The sequence below is a fragment of the Trichechus manatus genome, unplaced genomic scaffold (assembly GCF_000243295.1).
Source record: "Trichechus manatus latirostris isolate Lorelei unplaced genomic scaffold, TriManLat1.0 scaffold00200, whole genome shotgun sequence".
In the NCBI taxonomy this organism is placed as follows: domain Eukaryota; kingdom Metazoa; phylum Chordata; class Mammalia; order Sirenia; family Trichechidae; genus Trichechus; species Trichechus manatus.
Window position 1 is genome coordinate 2,372,846 of NW_004444136.1, and position 18,084 is coordinate 2,390,929.

Genomic DNA, 18,084 nt, shown 5'->3' on the forward strand with positions numbered 1-18,084 from the left:
GCTGAAACAGTCCATAAGATTTCAGACAGGCTTCCAAAGACAGTGCAGGTGCATCGAGGCACCGCCACTGTCGACAAGCTTGACAGCACCCACAGAAAAGACCTGGAAGCCGTAGGCTCTGCCTGAAGTAGCAGGCAGCAGGCCTGGCTGTACAGTCACAGTCCCATCCCCACTGCAGGTGGGACCTAGGAGTGGACTTGCCACCCTCTGCCTTTTGTCTGGAATGCCCAATGAGCCAGACTCCCTCTGAGCCTCGGCTTCCTCGTTGCTCTGATGGTCTCTGGTTCTTGCCTGCTCTCTAGATCCCACTGGGCTGGGCCCTTTGCTCTCTCCAGATTGCATGGAGACCAGCAGCCTCTGGTTGCTGTTTTCCCTCTGCTCAAGGCCAGCTGCCTGCATGGACATGGGCCCCCACTGGACATAGACTTCAGCTGGGTCAGTAGCTGAGTTCACTGCCAATGTGTCCAATGTGGCGATGTGAACTAATTGTTATTAAATGAATTGTGTGCCCTCAAAAAGAAATATGGAAGTCCTAACCCCTGTACCTGTAAATATGGCCCTGTTTGGAAAGGGGCTTTCTTTTGTTATGTCAGTGCGGTCACATTAGAGTAGGGTGGGTCCTAAACCTAGTCACTGCTAAGTGGCATCCACACATGTGCAAAACAGATGCTATGTGAGGACCTGTCTGCAAGCAAAGGAGCAAGGATTGCCACCAGCCACCAGAAACTAGGAGAGAGCCGCACAGGGAATCATCATGGCAGAGACCCTGATTTGGACTTGCAGCCTCCAGAACTGTGCGAAAATAAATTTCTGTTTTTTAAAGTCACCCACTTGTGGTATTTTTTGTTACAGCAGCACTAGGTAATGTAGACACTGATCTCCATACCATGGGGCCACCTGTCTGCTGCACTAGCTCCCCAGCCCTGGCCCTCAGCCCTGACCCTGGCTCCCCCAAATGCTCGTCCTTGCCCACTGCTCCACAATTCCCAAGCTGCACAAGCGACGCCAACACAAGCCCCGCTCCCCGCACAGCAGTCCAGGTCCTCAGCCCGGCATACCTAACTGGCCCACAGCAGCCGCTCCAATGGTTCGAAGAGGGCCTGAGAGATGGCCAGCACAACTTCTTAGCAAGAACACGGGTGTGGCACTGTCGCGGGATGAAATGTTCATCTAGAGAAATCGGCAACAGTTAGTCCTAAGAAGCTTTCCCGGGCAGGAAAAGGCCTCGTGCACGAGCTACTGTTGGCACTCAGGAAGTGAATGGATAACAACAGAGCCCATGTCAGGAGGACGGAAGCCAACATTCGATTCACGTGCCCTGCATCCCAGGCTGTGGCTCAATCATAAGGGAGCAGCACGTGCTCACAGTAAGGCATTAATGAGAACAAGAATGGCCAGGGACACTTGAGGTGAGACAGTGCTACCAGATGAGGGCCGCCACCTTCACAGTCTGCTGTCACCCAGGCTCTGCAAGCTCTAGCTTTCTCTGGCTGCAGGGGGGAAGGAAGATGAGGATCCTGCCTCCTCCCCAGAAGACGCACTGTTGGTAAGGTGAGGCGCAGTATTGGTACTCAACAGGGTCTAGTCCCTGGTCCCCACCCTCAGTAAAGAGAGGTGGCACTTTGTCCAAGAGGGTGGATATAATGCAAACAAACTAGCCCAAATTCACCAGCACGCCACAGAGGAGCTCCTTATGTGAAAATTAAGAAATAGTGAATCTAATAGCATCCTTGTCTACAAACTCATCTGCTTACTGTTTTGCAAGTCTGCTGCTCTATTTAAAAAAAAAAAATCACAGCACCTCAAAGAATAGTTTTCAGTGCTGGTGAGTCAGGTGCACCCAGACAAAAGGAAGCTCAATAGTGTTCTCAGGCTATAAAAGGCTTATCAAATATTCCATTTGTTCTTACTCTGCCATGGAGAGCATGTGCTTTCTCCTCTGAGTGATTATAAGCAAAAAGTTTAGTCTAGGGAGATGCTACTGGTGGAAGACATATGGAGAGTTTAACAAATGAGCTGGGAAGCATGCCTGTGTGTATCTGCCTATATGTGCGCAAGCACCAATTCGTATTTGCTTAAGCACTGAAAGCTGAAGCGGGCTATGAGATCGAGCTTCCAAAAGGTAGCAGCACGTGCAGTTAGGAGGTGTACCTCTTTGGCTATCAGGCGGCTGTCCACCTCGTTGTAAGTGTGTCTTATATCTGCCACGCTGGTGATGGATGAGCTGGCTACGTGAAGTCCAAAGGAAACCCTCTCCTCCGCAACAAGGGCCACAGCTTCACCATCAGAGTCCTCTCCTGAAACAACACACCTTCCATCTTGACTCACTTGTATTCTTGTCTCACAGAGAAAGAGATCAGTCCTCAGAAGAGTCAATACTACTGCTACACATCAAATCAGTCATGGAGAGGGCAGGCTTGTACGCTGTATGCTTCGTCCCCACTGTACTTCTCTGACACGTACAGAAAAACTGGGGGAAATCTCACAACACTGACCTACTCTAAAATAGAGGTGTTCCAGGCGTGGGATTATCAGAGCATAAAGCATCGATCAGGATATAACTTCACTCCCAAAACCAAAAGGCTAAGTGACAAGAAAGTCAGCTTATTAAAAAGGAAGTAGGCTGGCCTCAAAGGCTGTCCCCCGGTTAACAAGGGGGTGTCTGCTACTAGAGAAGCACTGCATTAAACGTTTCTGTTGTTGTTGTTAGCAGTCATTGAGCTGGCCCTGATACACACAGCCCCTGTACACCACAGAAGGAAACACTGCCCATCCTGTGGCTAGGATCGGCTGCAGATCAGACCATTGTGATCCATGGGGTTTTCACTGCCTGATTTTTTGGAAGTAGATCACCAAGCCTTTGTTTTTAGTCCTTCTTAGTCTGGAAACTTGGCTGAAACCTGGTCAGCATCATAGCAACATGCAAGCCTCCAGTGACAGACGAGTGGTGGCTGTGTATTACAGGCACTGGTCAGGAATTGAACCCAGGTCTCCAACATGGAAGGCAAGAATTCTACCACTGAATCGCCACTGTCTCTGGCATGAAAACAGTCAGTGAAACTTGAGTCTAGACCTAAGCTTGTCACATTAACTCTCGCAGAACAGTGCTCTGGACAGTGTCATTTGCCACAGGAAATGAAGTTTAAGACAAACACTCAACAGTGCTCAGCTGCCCTTCACCATGCCCAAGGCTTCCGACATTGATTTATTCATCCTTCTCCTCCGATGGGAACTGACCCCCTTGACTTGACAGACACAAAGAGCAATGCTCCCTGCTTGAACAGCCAGCAATCAATAAAGAAAATGTGGATGTTTTGTCTGCCTGTTTAATAATTGAAGACCACAGTATACTTTAGTTAAAAAGCTTCTTCATTAAAAGAAATGTAACTTATTTATCTCATTCTCTTCTCTCTTTGCTGACGGTATTACCCACCCACCCTCTTCCATTAGGTGCTTTGGAGTTGGAACCTAAAGGATATTGTCATTTCCTTTTCTGTGACTTTTTGTGTTGGGTTGTAAATATATAATGATCCAATTACAGAAGTCTTCCCTAACGACTGACCTGCATTGAGTTTATTCATTATAAATATACTGTAAGAAACTGGATGTCCATTTAAAAAATAATATCAGCAAGAACACTGTAAATCAGAACACTCCATACCTTCGGCATGTACTGCTTGGAAGTTACCACAGTATCTTGGGCCAAGTTTGTTAATAACTTCCAAAGTTTCCACTGAGATGGCTTCTTCAAAGAGGTATGTAGGGCCAAGACGCCAAGTCAATGACGATTTTTGCTTCCAGACTCGAGGGGTAGCAATATATCCACACACATCCACAAAGGAAGACGGATCCATTGCAAGGAAAGGTCCCGGTAGGGACTGAATGTACAACATCTGTTAAATAAAAAGGATGAGTTGTGTTGGACCTCAGTATCAATCAAATAAATACAGACTGATAAAACATGAGATGTCTTATTCTCTCTAAGTAAAAACTGATTTTGTCTAAAAAATAAATAAGTGAATAAATAAATAAGCAAATAACTCTCAAAACTGGAAAGGATACAGCAAAAGAGCTTACAAAGTTCCGGCAGGAATAAAAAACTGATACTGTGACTTTAAAAATAAATTTGATAAGAAATATTAAGAGGCATGAAAACGTTCATGTTTTTTGCCCTAGTCATCCCACTGAGAATCTAAATGCCCAATAGTGGCACATTAATAAAATCTGCTGTATTAAAAATAATCACAGACATACAGGTTGCAAAGGAAGAAATAAAACTGCTTCTGTCTGCAGAGGACACAATGTTCTACATAGAAATTCACAAAGAATCTACAAAAAATAAAAATCCTCCTGGAACTGATAAGTGAGTTCAACAAGGTCATGAGTTCAACAAGGTCACAGCATACAAGAAAAGCATACAAAAATCAATTGCATTTCTATATACTAACAGTGGATACAAGAAACTAGAATTAAAAATAATACCATTCACAATAGATGCAAAAAAAATAACATACTTAATAAACACGTAGAGGATCTATATACTGAAATTATAAAATACTGATGAACGAAGTCAAAGAAGACCTAAATAAATGGACAGACATACTGTATTCATGGATTGGAAGACAATACTGTTAAGATGACAGCAGTCCCCAAACTGAGCTATAAATTTAGTGCAATTCTATTAAAATCTCAGCAAGCTGTTTTTGTATACAGAGACAAACTACTTCTAAAATTTATCTGGAAACACACAACCAACCCTATAGGACAGAGTAGAACTGCCACATAGAGTTTCCACAGAGTGGCTGGTGAATTTGAACTGTCAATCTTTGGGTTAGTGCTGAGCTCTTAACCACTGTACCACCAGAGCTCCAGAATAGCTAAAATAATTTAGAAAAAGAAGAATGAAGTGCAAGGATACACGGTATTAAAGCTTACTATATAGTTACAGTAACTGAGATAGTGTGGTATTGGTAGAGAGCTAGAAACATAGATCAATGGAACTGAAAAAAAGAACCCAGAAATAGACCCACATAAATATGCTCAAGTGATTTTTGACAAAGGTGCAAAAGTAATTCAATGGAGGAAGGACAGCTTTTTCAACAAATGGTATGGGAGCAACTGGTCATCCACAGGCAAACAAATTAACTTCAACCTAAACCTTATACCTTATACAAAAACTGGCTCATAATTGATCACAAATGTAAAACTAGAAAACTTCTAGTTAAAAGCAGGGGGAAATCTTCAGGATCTAGGGCTGTGCAAATCATGATCAAAAAACGAAGAGCTGATGAACTAGACATCACCAAAACGAAAATGTTTGCTCTGGGAAAGCATATGTAAAGAGGATGGAAAAAAGAGCTACAGACTAGAAGACATTATTTGAAACCATATACTCAACAAAGGACTAATATCTAGAATATATACAGAGCTCTTAAAACTCAACAGTTTAAAAAAAATTCAATTAGAAAATGGGCAAAAGACACGAAGAAGCATTTCACCAAAGAGGATATACAAATGGCAAATAAGCATAGGAAAATACGTTCAACATCATCAGCTGTTAGGAAAATGCAAATTAAAACCACAATATATCACTACACACCTATTAGAATAGTTAATATAAAAAATAATGAGTACACCAAACGCAGAGAAACTGGCTCACTCATTCATTGCTGGTGAGAATTTAATATGGTACAGCCATTCTGGAAAACAGTTTGGCAGCTTCTTGTAAAACTAAAAATGCAATTACCACACAACCCAGTATTTGTATTCTTGGACATTTATACCAGAGAATGAAAACTTAAGTTCACACAAAAACCTGTACACAAATATTCATAGAAGCTTTATTTATAATAGTCCAAAACTGGAAACAGCCTAGATGCCCTTCAATGAGTGAATGGTTAAACAAACTGTGGTACATCCATACCATGGAATGCTGTTGCTGTGTGTCATTGAGTCTATTCTGACTCACAGTGACCCTACAGGACAGAGTAGAATTGCCTCATAGGATTTCCTAGGCTGTAATCTTTACAGGAGCAGACCACCAGGTCTTTTTTCCCACAGAGTGGCTGGTGGGTTCAAACCACTGGCCTTTTGGTTAGCAGCCTAATGCTTACCCATTGTTCCACCAGGGCTCTCTTCACCATGGAATACTTCTCAGCAATAAAAAAGAATAAACTATTGATACAAGCAACAACTTGGATGAATCTCCAGAGAATAAACTGAGAGGAAAAAAGCCAGTTCTAAAAGACTACATACTGTACAACTCCATTTATATAACATTCTGGAAATGACATTTTAGATTAGTAGTTGCCAGAATTAGGGACAGGGACAGAGAAGAGGAGATGTGGATGCGGGGGGTAACATGAGGGATCTATATGGTGATTTGAACTGTTCTTGACTGTGGTGGTGGATACACAAACCTACACGTGATAAAATTCTATAAAAAGTTCACACACACACACACACACACACACACACACACACAACCCCTATTGAATAAGATCAGCAGATTTTATCAATGTTAATTTCCTGGTTGCGATATTGTACTATAGTTTTACAAGATGTTACCACTGGCGGACACTGGGTGAAAGGTACACAGAGTCTCTCTGTATTATTTCCTACAACTGCATGTGAATCTACAATTATCTCAATACAAATTAAAATGTTAATAAAAGAGAAGAAAAAATGGTTAACAGATTTTTACAAATTTAAAATAATAATAATAATTGCAAAGCCCTTGCGGATAAAAAATTTTTAAATGATAGTATATTAAGTGAACAAATGACAACTGAGTTGTCAAGGATTTCATTCTAGTTGGATGAACAATCAATGTCCATGGGAGCAGCAGTTAAGAAATCAAAGAACGTACAGCATTGGGAAAATCTGCTGAAAATACCTCTTTTAAAAAGCAAAGATCTCACTTCGATGACTAAGGAGCACCTAACACAAAGCATGGTCTTCTCAATCACTTTAAAATGCATATGAAAGCTGGACAATGAAAAAGGAAGACAGAAGAACTAACGCATTTAAATTATGTTGGCAAAGAGTATAGAATATACTGTGGGCTGCAGAAGAGGCAAGGATGGCAAGACTTGGGCTCGCTTGCTCTGAACACGTCATCAGGAAAGATAAATCACTAGATAAGGACATTATGTTCGGTAAAGTAGGGGTCAAGGAAAATGAAGGGAGCCCTCCATGAAGTGGACTGACAAAACAGACACAGCAATAGACTCAAACATAGCAAAGATGGTGAGAATGGTTCAGGACCAGGCAACGTGCCATTTAATTATACGTAAGGTAGCCATGAGCTGGAGCCAACTTGACAACAACTAACAGCAAATCAACAAAGTAGGACACAAATTTTATTCTCAGTGAGGCCACAACTATTTAAAAAAAAAAAAATGAGAAAAAAACTGAAAAAACTACAAATTATGGTCAGGTGCAAGGAATGTGGGCAATCTTTATTTCTCTTTTCTCCAGTTATTTCATAATGTAGTTATACTATTTTTATAATGACTCTAAAACCAATATACACATGAATATGTATATAAATGCATATTTTCAGAAGAGAGCTCAGGTAATTTCAAAAATATTTTTTGCTCTGCCATTTAAATAAGGTTTTCAAATAAAAACAAACCAATGTTTCAGCCACCAAGCCCTGCCTAGAATGAGGTTGGCTGTGCTGTGCCCTCTCCCATTCCCCACACAGACTCCTCTCTCTGCCACCCCTCTAGCCCACCTTGCTCCCTTCTTTCCAAATTCCTGCAGCATATACTCACTGCACCATTCAGGCTGACTCAGAAACATATAAAGTCTCAAATTGTTCTCAAATAATTTTGCTCTACTCAGACTGCTAAAATACTCCCCACCTTTCCAAGCTTAACTTACCTTCCCCTGGAAATATAAACAAAGGCTCTAATATTTTGAGAACAGCTGTTAAGCTGGGTCATCCCCAACCTAAGCTGAATCTCTCCCATCTTACACTTGCCAACAGACTTGCGCATCTAAGCACAGGCCTTTATGTTTAGCTGGTCCTCACCCGAATTGTTGAGATCATCTTGGAAAAGTCAGCTCTGTCAGACTTGGGTCTTGGTCATTTTCCATGGCATATCTTTATCCAAAGCTCTGTATCATACCCCTCCCTACCTCCTTGCTGCCTGACACGGGCTTAGCTGACCCCTGGGATTGGGTGTTCATCCATATACCAATTCACCCAGCCATGGACTTCCAGCCAGTCCATGGGACTTCTTGTGGTTATAAATTACACTCAGTAAATCAAGTGTTCACTGCATGCTCACTGTGTGCCAGCTCTGTGCCAGGTGCATACTGTGTGCTGGGTGAAAAAAGGGCCAGAACACATCACTTACCCTCAAAAGAAATGAACATAAACAATTTCACAGAATATTTGCATACTCTGTGAAACAAGACAGAATGCTAACATATTCTGTAAAAGAAGACCAACACAAACTCACTCTGTAGTTATGCCTGAACAGAGCAAAGACAAAGACATGTGTAACCTCAAAAGTGACCAAACATCCCTTTCACAGCCAACACAAGTGATCACTGCTTCTTCTCCAACGACAACCTGAGCCCTGCTCAATTCCTCTGGCCTCCTGGATAAAAGTTTCTAACAGTCACCAAAGTGCTCCCCTTTCTGACAGCATCCAATTCGAAAAAGACCTCCAATTCTTGAAACTCTCCCAAAAATCACCTAAAGTAAGCTCATATCCTATAATAAGCACCTCTTAACTTATTACTGCTCTTGCTATAGCCAAGGACTCCTCCTGCATGGGGTTCCTGAGTGGTGCAAACAGTTACCACACTTGGCTGCTAACCAAAGGGTTGGAAGTTCAAGTGTACCCAGGAGTGTCCCACACATTGGGTTGCCATGAGTCAGGGCTGACTCCATGGCAGCTTTTTTTTTTTTCTTTTCTTTTTTTTTAAATAACTATCCGTACAGGACTAAGGTGTGCCTGACCTAAGCCATGGTATTTTCAATCGCGTCATATGCGAACAAAAGGTGGACAATAAAGAAGACCGAAGAAGAACTGATGCCTTTGAATTATGGTGTTGGTGAAGAATACTGAATATATCATGGACTGCCAAAAGAATGAACAAATCTGTCTTGGAAAAAGTACAGCCAGAATGCTCCTTAGAAGCAAGGATGGAAGACTTCATCTCACATACTCTGGACATGTTATCAGGACAAACCAGTCCCTGGAGAAGGACATCATGCTTGGTAAAGTAGAAGGTCAGTGAAAAAGAGGAAGACCCTCAACAAGATTGACTGATAACAGTGGCTGCAACAATGCACTCAAGCATAACAAAGACCGTGAGGATGGTGCAGGACCGGGTAGTGTTTCATTCTGTTGTACACAGAGTTGGAACCAACTCAACGGTACCTAACGACAATAACAACAGGTCTTGCCCATTTTTTGCCTTCCGTCCTGGTTGTGTGACCTTCACCCATTTTCACCCAGTGAGGTGGGGTTGCCTTAGCCACCAACCACTCTGGGGTAGTACAACGGGAGGCTCAGCTGAGTGCGGATGCTCAGCTCAGGGAACCTTCTCACCTTGGCTGAGCCAATGACCTGTCCATCCAGATAGGTGGAAACAGTGCAATTCCTTTTCATCTCCTTGGTGACCACTACAGCCAGGTGATGCCACTGACCACAAGCCAGCAACTGCCCACACCTGACCTGGAGCTGGCGTCCCGCAGAAGGCTCAGCAACATCCTCAGGCTCCATGGAATCTGGAAGAAAGTACAAACGCCAGACTTCACATGCAGTAGGTGCTGCAGCAGCCCAGAGTGCTGGAGGAAGAGTGTCCTAGGTCCACCAGCGTGGCCTTTCACCTCTGTAGCCACGGCCTAGGCCTCCTCTCTGAAGCAACGATGATCACAACAGCGATCTTTCACTGAGCTCTTACTTTATGCCACCAAACCAGTTGCTGAGTTGATTTCAGCTCACGGCGACCTCATGTGTGTCAGAGCAGAAATGTGCCCCGTAAGGTCTTCAGTGGCTGATCTTTCAGAAGTAGATCACCAGGACTTTCTTCCTAGCCCATCTTAGTCTGGAAGCTCCACTGAAACCTGTTCAGCATCATAGCAACACGCAAGCCTCCAATGACAGATGGGTGGTGGCTGTACATGAGGTTCACTGGCTGGGAACTGAACCTGGGTCTCACACATGGAAGGTGAGAACTCTACCACTGCCACAGGTCTGGCTAAGTTGTATGTTTTTTTTCACAACCCTTGCTCTGGAGACGACAGAGCCTGCATCCCAGCAGGATGAAGCCCCAAGTCCCATGCATGACGCACTGCCAGGGCAGCGCTGAGTTTCTTGAAAACCAAGCCTCTGAAGCCATGCTGAGGCCAGGACTTGTCCGCCTACAGTGATAACCCAGCACTGGACTACAAGAGGCACTCAACAAGTTTTCGTTTTGACGTTTCACCAGGTGTAGAACTCAGGGGAGCAATTTTAAAAGACTGGGAGGACTCTCCCATTCTAGCCGCATGTGCCGAGAGCATCTAACTGAGCCCGTTCCCGTGAGTGTGGGTGATCCCCAAACCTTACCCAGAGGCTGAAACTCCTTCTCTTCCGTGGACACCACCAAGGAGAGGTCGTCAGGGCAGAGGCTGACAGAGAGGCAGACGAAGGGCTGCTCGGTCCTGGCAAGGTGGCGCACCAGCGTGAGGAAGCGGAGCGGGTGGCCGCCAGGGATAGCACTATGGCGGCAGATCAGGAACCAGCAGGAGAAGGTCAGGCCCCCGGGGGGAGGGAAGGGTCTGGCAGCGCCTGGGGTCAGAACACAAACACGCTTTTAGGCTCTGTCCTGCACAGGAGCTGGTTCACCCTCACTGTAGCTCCGATTCGGCTGCCACCATGGGCCTACTATGTGCTGGCCCCAGGCCTCCCCTGATGCCAGTATGTTATGCTGTTCTCACAGAAGGGGGCGCCAGCTTTGAGATTCATATTAGCAGAAGGAGGCTCACAGAAAACAAGCAGTATTCCTGCCTGAACTTCACCCTGAGGCCTCAATGCCTGATTCCAAGTCTGTCTTACCTACTACCTCAATCTGCCTTGACAAGGGACCAGAGAGAGGACCACAAACCCTGGGCCCCATCAACTTTTTGCCTCCCTGGCCAGCTGATCTAAAGCCGGGCCACATGCAACACAAGAGCAGAGGGTACTGACCCAGCGCAGCTGTCCCCTAACAGGGCTGACAGTGCAGATGGAAGGGGCAGAACCAGCGGCTTTGTCTGCATGTGCTGATGGGCCACGAGGACAATGGCTTCTCAGCACCGTCCCTCCTGTCCTTGTAGCAGAGTGTGCCTGACTCAGGCAGCCGTGGGTGCCTATGCTGCTCTTGGCCAGTGGCTTCTCAGCTGAGCACAATGCTGTGCAAAGCATGCCATGGCCACAGGCAGCCCCCTGGGAGCCACTTGCCAAGGTCAGGCCTGCTCCTGGGTGGCAATCAGCACAGAATTCATATTGCTCTTGAAGGAGGGGGAGGAAGGCAGGGTAGACACATCCACTTCAGCCCATGTCAACCACCAACGAAATGCATCACAGCCCCGGCTCAGCAACCCAATCACCATGCAGCGTGTAAACGTTGCAGAGCAGTGTGCTGGGACGTATGGACACACAATGGACAGGCCACCCTTGCCATAGAAGGGGCATGAACAAGCTTACTACCTGGAGGACAGCTCATTTACAGATGCTCAGGACCAAGGAGAAGGCTTATGCTTCCATGAGACGCCAAGGGGAAATCTGACTCAAGACTACCCAGGACTTACTCCTGGGGGGTGGGAAGGGCTCAGGTGGCCACAGCATCTGGGAAGCACCTACCTGTCCCAATCCCTCCGGAGACCAAGTACTCGGTGCTAGTGCCCATAACCGTCGACAGGGTCGGAATGAACAGGCAGCTGGAAAAGGGGAAGTGTCTTCAGATCAGTGCACCGTGTACAAACCTCTCGCATGGACAGTTAGTCTGGGCCGTGACGCTCTCCTGCCCTGTGCTTCCCAGAGACCTCTGCTCCCCTTGGACTGTGGGGCCCAGGCATGTGACAACCACATGCTGGCAGGATGAGCCCTAAGGGAGGGAATCCTCGTTGGAGGTGGGAGGGGAGGGAATTTGGAATATGGGCACACTAATAGCCAGGACAGGGTCCTGAGACTACATGGCTGGGAACACTGCTCTAGAAAGTCAGGGAAGGTGTCCAAACCCAGTCATCTTCTTTGGCCGAGTGCCAAGAGCTGATGGGAATGACAAGCTTGTAAATGACAGTATAATTCACTTGAGGCACTATGACATTATGAAAGCACACCTCACACATACAAGTATACAAAGCCGGCTTTACCCATAGCCTTCCATGGACATGTCAAATTCCACAAACGATGGAGCCAGGGCTGCCCTCTGAGGCTGCAGGTTTCGAGGGGAGGTCATGGAGATGAGGCTCAGCACTGTCTGCAGAGCGGCCGCCGAGGGCTTGAGGGCCTGTGAGACCGCAGGGCCAGCGTTCGCGGGGCCCCCCGCAGCACCTGGCACAGCTGCCTCAGACCCTACGGCAGCAAAGGGAAGAGATGGGGGCTTGCCCAACGCATTCGTGCCCCTTTCCTGAGACTACAAACATACAAACCCAAACCTACTGCCGTCAAGTCGACTCCGACTTATGGCGACCTCGTGTGTTACAGAACTGCTCCATGGGGTTTTCTTGGCTGTGATCTTTACAGAAGCAGTTCACCAGGCCATTCTTCCAAGGCTCTGCTGGGTGGGTTTGAACTGCCAACCTTTAGGTTAGTAGTCAAGCGCCAACTGTTGGTGCCACCAAGTCCCTGCATTTCTGCCCCAGTCCTGAAGGGGGCTCTGCAAAGCCACCGGGCCTTCCTAACGACCTTGAGGGTCACTCCCTGGCCCTCCACCTGTGCCTCTGCTGACTGTGATAACAGTGAGCCACGGTGACAACCTGCTTCTCTGCTTCTCCCTTTAATTCCAGACGCCCTGGCCCGCATGCCAGCACATCGCAGTCACCCCAGACCTTCCCCCTCACAGCAGGCTGCCTACATGCAGGCTCTCCCACTCACTTCCCGGCTGCCTCCCCAAGCCCAAGTCTCCACCCTTGCCTTTCCACCAGGCCTTCTTGCCTTACAGTCAGCCTATCCATGACTTCTTTTCTTCAGACTGGCTCCCTGCACCATCACCCGCCCAGGGGCTGGCTGGCCACCTGCACTTGCGCCTAGCTGTGATTGGCTCCGAAAGCTGTCGCCATGACCTCTGGGCAGGCTCGGTGCCGCTGGCTCAGAAGGAAGCACTCTATGTCTCCGCTCCATCCCTGCCTTATAAAGGCACCAGTCACCCCGCTTTTCCCATCAGCTCCACTGAGTACTGTGCAAACCTTCTGCAATCTGTCTGCTGAGAAATCCCCATTAACAAGCACCTCTCCTTTCCTCTGTCCCCACCTGAGCATCCACGGTCACCTCCATGCACACCAGACGGACTGAGAATTTTCGTAGCAGCTGATGCAGGTGGGGGGATTCCAAGGCCTAAAAACTGTCTGATATCATAACATAAAAGAGAAGCAAATGAAGATATTTTATATGCAAAATTCTCTCCAACTGCCTCCAGACCACTCACCTAGACACCCAGTGCTGGATGGTCAGCATCCCAGCCCCTCCATGCCTCTGCTCCCTCTGCCTGGAAGACCTTTTCTTGGTCCTCATCCTGGCACCAAGACCAGAGAGCTGGTGAGTTTAGGGGCTTTGCTCTAACCAGGGGCCAGCGAGGAGCCTCAAAGTGGGCCGTATGAGGAAAAGGAATTTGCTGGAAAATAATCTATCACCATTGTTCATAAGTCTCTAATGGAATTAAATAAACAGCTCAATTAAGCACGGTGGCTTTGTCTGTCAGCCTGCACTCCCTGGGGCTGGAGAAGACTGGCACGGCCCTGGGGGCTCCCACGCTGGCCCACCCCGAGGCCCCATGTCTGCTGGAGGTGGGGCGGGGGGTGTTGTCAGTCCCCTCCCTACTACTTCTGTGTGTAAGCGGGCCCCATACACCCTAGAACACCCAGGACGGGGGGCCAGACTCCCACCTCCCCCTGCAGCCCGTTTCCTCTGCCTGTTTGTCGACTATGTCTGCTCCCCCCGTGCAGGGTGCCTCTCCTCCCAGAAACATGTGGCTTCATGGAGGGGCTGCCCACGAGAAGGCCTCACCAAGAGGTAGCCAAGCACTGTCTTTGTCCCTTCTTCTAGCCCAGAGTCCCTGCCACTGCTTCTGCAGTGCCTCCTGCCCCCGCCCACTACCCCTCAGGTCCACTTCCCTGCAGCCATGATCAGTCCCTCAAAGCCCCAACCCTGCCCACCAGCGCCTTTGTGTTCTGTCCCCATCCTCCCTGTGTCTGCAGGCCTCAGAACTCAATTTTTGCTTCTCTTCCTTGAAGCCCCTCAATCTTCTGACTGCAGCTCTGAGTATCTCCCAGAGCATCACGCTGCAGTTTTCCATATGACCCTCTGATTAATGTCCGTCTCTCCCCCAAGATGCTCAGCTCCAGCAGAGGCGGGTTATGTCTACTTTAGGGGCACTGTCATCCCACCACTGCACACTGCCAGGCACAGAGTCCCACCGTACTCATCTGTGGGCATCTACTGATGACTGCTGGAACAGGGCGGGGAGGCCATCAGGCTCCCATTAACTCTTCACTGCCCAGCATGCATCTGCAGCAATAAACACGGCGGGCAACTGGGACTCAGCAGCAGCGTCCAGCGCACAGCTCACAGTACCTTAGCACGTCAGGTGTGATGGCTTGGGAGGCAAGCTTCTCAAAAATCCTGATGAGGCTCAGGTGCAGGGGGTGGCTGCTGGTGACCAGGGCCTTGTGGCAGGTGGTCATGAGGGTGCTGAGCATGCCTGCCTCGCACATGATCTGGCGGTTCTTCTCTGACTTCACCAGGGCCTGCAGGTGGCTGGCCAAGGAGTGCTGGATCTCCATGGAAAGCTGAAAGGTACCGGAAGCAAGTATGAACCCTGGATGTCAGAATATGTGTGAGCAAGACTAGTGGGCCCCCAGTGATGGCTTGAAGTGTCACGGGGCATCATAACCCATCGTCACCACGCTCCGTTCTCTCAAGGACTCCGTATCCCCGCGGGCCAGTTACTGAAGGACGTGGGCGCTCGGTTCAGCTGCTCAAGAGGCAGACAGTTTAAAACGGAGGGGGCACTGGCAGGGGAGTATGACTCAGCCCTGATACATGTGCTTTCTCTGACCCACTCAATGTTTAAACACTTTCTGAATTGATCCAGTTTAAAAATCTGAAACTTTCACATAAAAATCCAGATACATGGCTCCTCTCAAAACCCGGAAAAGTCTGGTCTCTGTGTTGAGAAGCAGTCGGCACTGCGCATTGGCTGGGCCCCCATACCTGGTCAGAAGGCATCACTCATTCATAGTTCCTGCTTTCTCCCCACACGTATCGGGGTCTGCAACCCGTGGCTGAAAGGGTGGGATTCATGTGGCAGTACACGCAGAGTACATCCCACTGCCAGATGGACACCTCACCATCTTCACATAGCAGGCGCAGCTCAGACGGTAAAGACCAGCTAAGTACAGGCCCCACAAGGAGCCTTTGCTCATGTCTCCCGTGACCCTCCAACACTCCTCTCCCTCTCGTCACCCCTCGTCCCCTCTCGTCGCCCCTCGTCCCCTCTCGTCGCCCCTCGTCCCCTCTCGTCGTCCCTCGTACGTCTGCAGCACATTCCGCCACACAGGCAGTTGTCTTCCTCTTACCCCTCCCAGATCCCAGGCTACTGCCCTCCCTTTATGTTCCTCGAAGCAGAGAGGGTACACGGAATTGGCTCAGTAAGTATTTGAGCCAAATACAGTACATTGATCTTACAGTCTTCCTTTCTTGAAAAGGTTCCTGGGTGGCACAAATGGTTTGTGCTCAACCACTAACTTAAAGGTTGGTGGTGTGAACCCACCCAGCAGCTCTGGGGGAGAAAAGCCTGGTAGTCTTCTTCTGTAATGACTACATCCAAGAAAACCCTACGGAGCAATCCTAGCCTGTAACGCACGGTGTCGCCATGAATCAGAATCCACTCAATGGCAACAGGTTTGGTTTGGTTTTTGGTTCTTTGTAAAGAGATAAAACCCTGGAATCCCCACTGCTCCCTGGATATAGAAACGGTTTGGGTAGAGTGTGGGCAGGGAGTGTTTCCTTTACAAAAGCTCTTAGGGACTGTCCATATTCTCTTTTACTGTTGTATAAGATGTTGTCTGAAATGAGCGTGATACCAGTAGATCGTAATGGAATGTTCCTTGCTATAGCTGACACTGTTGGTGCCCACCTAGACCTCCTGCTCCAGGAGGGCTGTCATCAGCTAAGAGGGAGCTGCCTTGCCTAGGAGGTTATATAACACACACACACACACACACACACACACACACACACACACACACACACGCACAACAGACCACAGCCAACCAAGTTGGCCTCCCTGAGACTCTGGTACAATTCCTTCTCCAGAGCTCCCCTGTGGGATCAGACTGAAGCTAGATGTCAGCTGACACCACATCAGCTCCTCCCTTGCACCATCCTGCTTCCCTAACTGCCCTTCTCCTGAGGCTCACCCTTGACTAGTCTCATGCACCTGAGTCCCTGTCTCCACACCACTTCCAACTTGAAACACTAGCATCCTTTTCATATTTTATGCCTTTGTGCCTAGTTCGTGGTTTCAAGAAAAAAAGATCTATGATTATGCAGATGACCTCTAGGTTAGTCCGCCAACATAAAGCCAGGAATCACCATAAAAGCATTTATGTCAATAATCTACATCTAATGAGGACTGGGAGCTCTAGTGACGCAGTGGTTAAGAGCTCGGCCGCTAACCAAAAGGTTGGCAGTTCGAATCCACCAGCCGCTCCTTGTAAACACTATGGGAAAGTTCTACTCTGTCTTACAGGGTTGTTCTGGGTCAGAATCGACTCAACAGCATCAGGTTTTTTGTTTGTTTGTTTTTAATGAGGACTGGGGGCCAGCGGTGGTTCAGTGATAGAATTCTCACCTTCCATGCAAGAAACCCAGTTTGATTCGCAGCCAATGCAACTCATGTGCAGCCACCACCTACTAGTGGAGGCTTGCATGTTGCTATGATACTGAACCAGTTTTCGTGGTGCTTCCAGATTAAGACAGACTAGGAAGAAAGGCCTGGTGATCTACCTCTGAAAATCAGGCAATGAAAACCCTACAGATCACAATGGTCCAATCTGCAACCCATCACGGGGATGGCGCAAACCTGGGCAGCATTTTGCTCTGTTGAGTATGGAGTCATCATGAGCTGCAGCCGAATGGGTGGCAGCCAACAACAACGAGCAATGATCTAGTCTCACTCTCTCATTCCAGAACCTTGACAACTCACAGACCATCTGCTACTGACACCTTCTGTGAAAGCTTTCTTGGAGTCCTTCTCTGCTTCCCTTTCTTCCCCTTCCTCCTCAAACAAGCATTAAATGCCTCTTCCATGTCAGGTTCTGGGTAAAGTTCTAGAAATCCAAAGATGAACAAGACACTGTCCCCGCTGTCAAGCAAATCACAGAGTAAAGCTGAGGCAGGTGAGCGGACAGTCTCCGCACAGTGTGAGACGTGCTGTGACTGAGAACTTGACAGTGTTCTGGATGGAGGTTAAAGTGTGGTGTTGGTGAAAAATACTGAATATACCGTGGACTGCCAGGAGAACAAACAAATCTGTCCTGGAAGAAGTACAGCCAGAATGCTCCTTAGAAGGGATGAAGGCGAGACTTCTTCTCATGTACTTTGGACATGTTATCAGTAGGGACCAGCCCCTGGAGAAGGACATCATGCTTGGTAAAGTAGACGGTCAGTGAAAAAGAGGAAGACCCTCAACAAGATGGACTGACACAGTGGCTGCAACAATGGGCTCAAGCATAACAAGGATTGTGAGGGTGGTGCAGGACTAAGCAGTGTTTCATTCTGTTGTACACAGGGTCGCTATGAGTCGGAACGGACTCAACGGGATCTAACAACAACAGGATGGTGAGGTGGCGAGGGTTTCCCAAATCCCCTCCCA

The 18,084-nt window shown here is 47.7% G+C and overlaps 1 protein-coding gene across 2 annotated transcripts in view; it reads right to left on the reverse strand.

Annotated features, from left to right (window-relative positions):
• The window catches only part of WDFY4 (WDFY family member 4), a 403,681-nt gene that overhangs the window by 227,656 nt on the left and 157,941 nt on the right, over nucleotides 1–18,084 (reverse strand). For both annotated transcript variants that reach the window (XM_023742107.1, XM_023742108.1), the window contains exons 14-22: nucleotides 14,781–14,995; nucleotides 13,461–13,555; nucleotides 12,362–12,563; nucleotides 11,850–11,926; nucleotides 10,575–10,796; nucleotides 9,573–9,751; nucleotides 3,662–3,893; nucleotides 2,152–2,297; nucleotides 1,059–1,170 (exon numbers count right to left, since the gene is read on the reverse strand). In XM_023742107.1, the coding sequence (XP_023597875.1) occupies nucleotides 1,059–1,170; nucleotides 2,152–2,297; nucleotides 3,662–3,893; nucleotides 9,573–9,751; nucleotides 10,575–10,796; nucleotides 11,850–11,926; nucleotides 12,362–12,563; nucleotides 13,461–13,555; nucleotides 14,781–14,995 (1,480 nt within the window). The remainder of the gene's footprint in view (nucleotides 1–1,058; nucleotides 1,171–2,151; nucleotides 2,298–3,661; nucleotides 3,894–9,572; nucleotides 9,752–10,574; nucleotides 10,797–11,849; nucleotides 11,927–12,361; nucleotides 12,564–13,460; nucleotides 13,556–14,780; nucleotides 14,996–18,084) is intronic.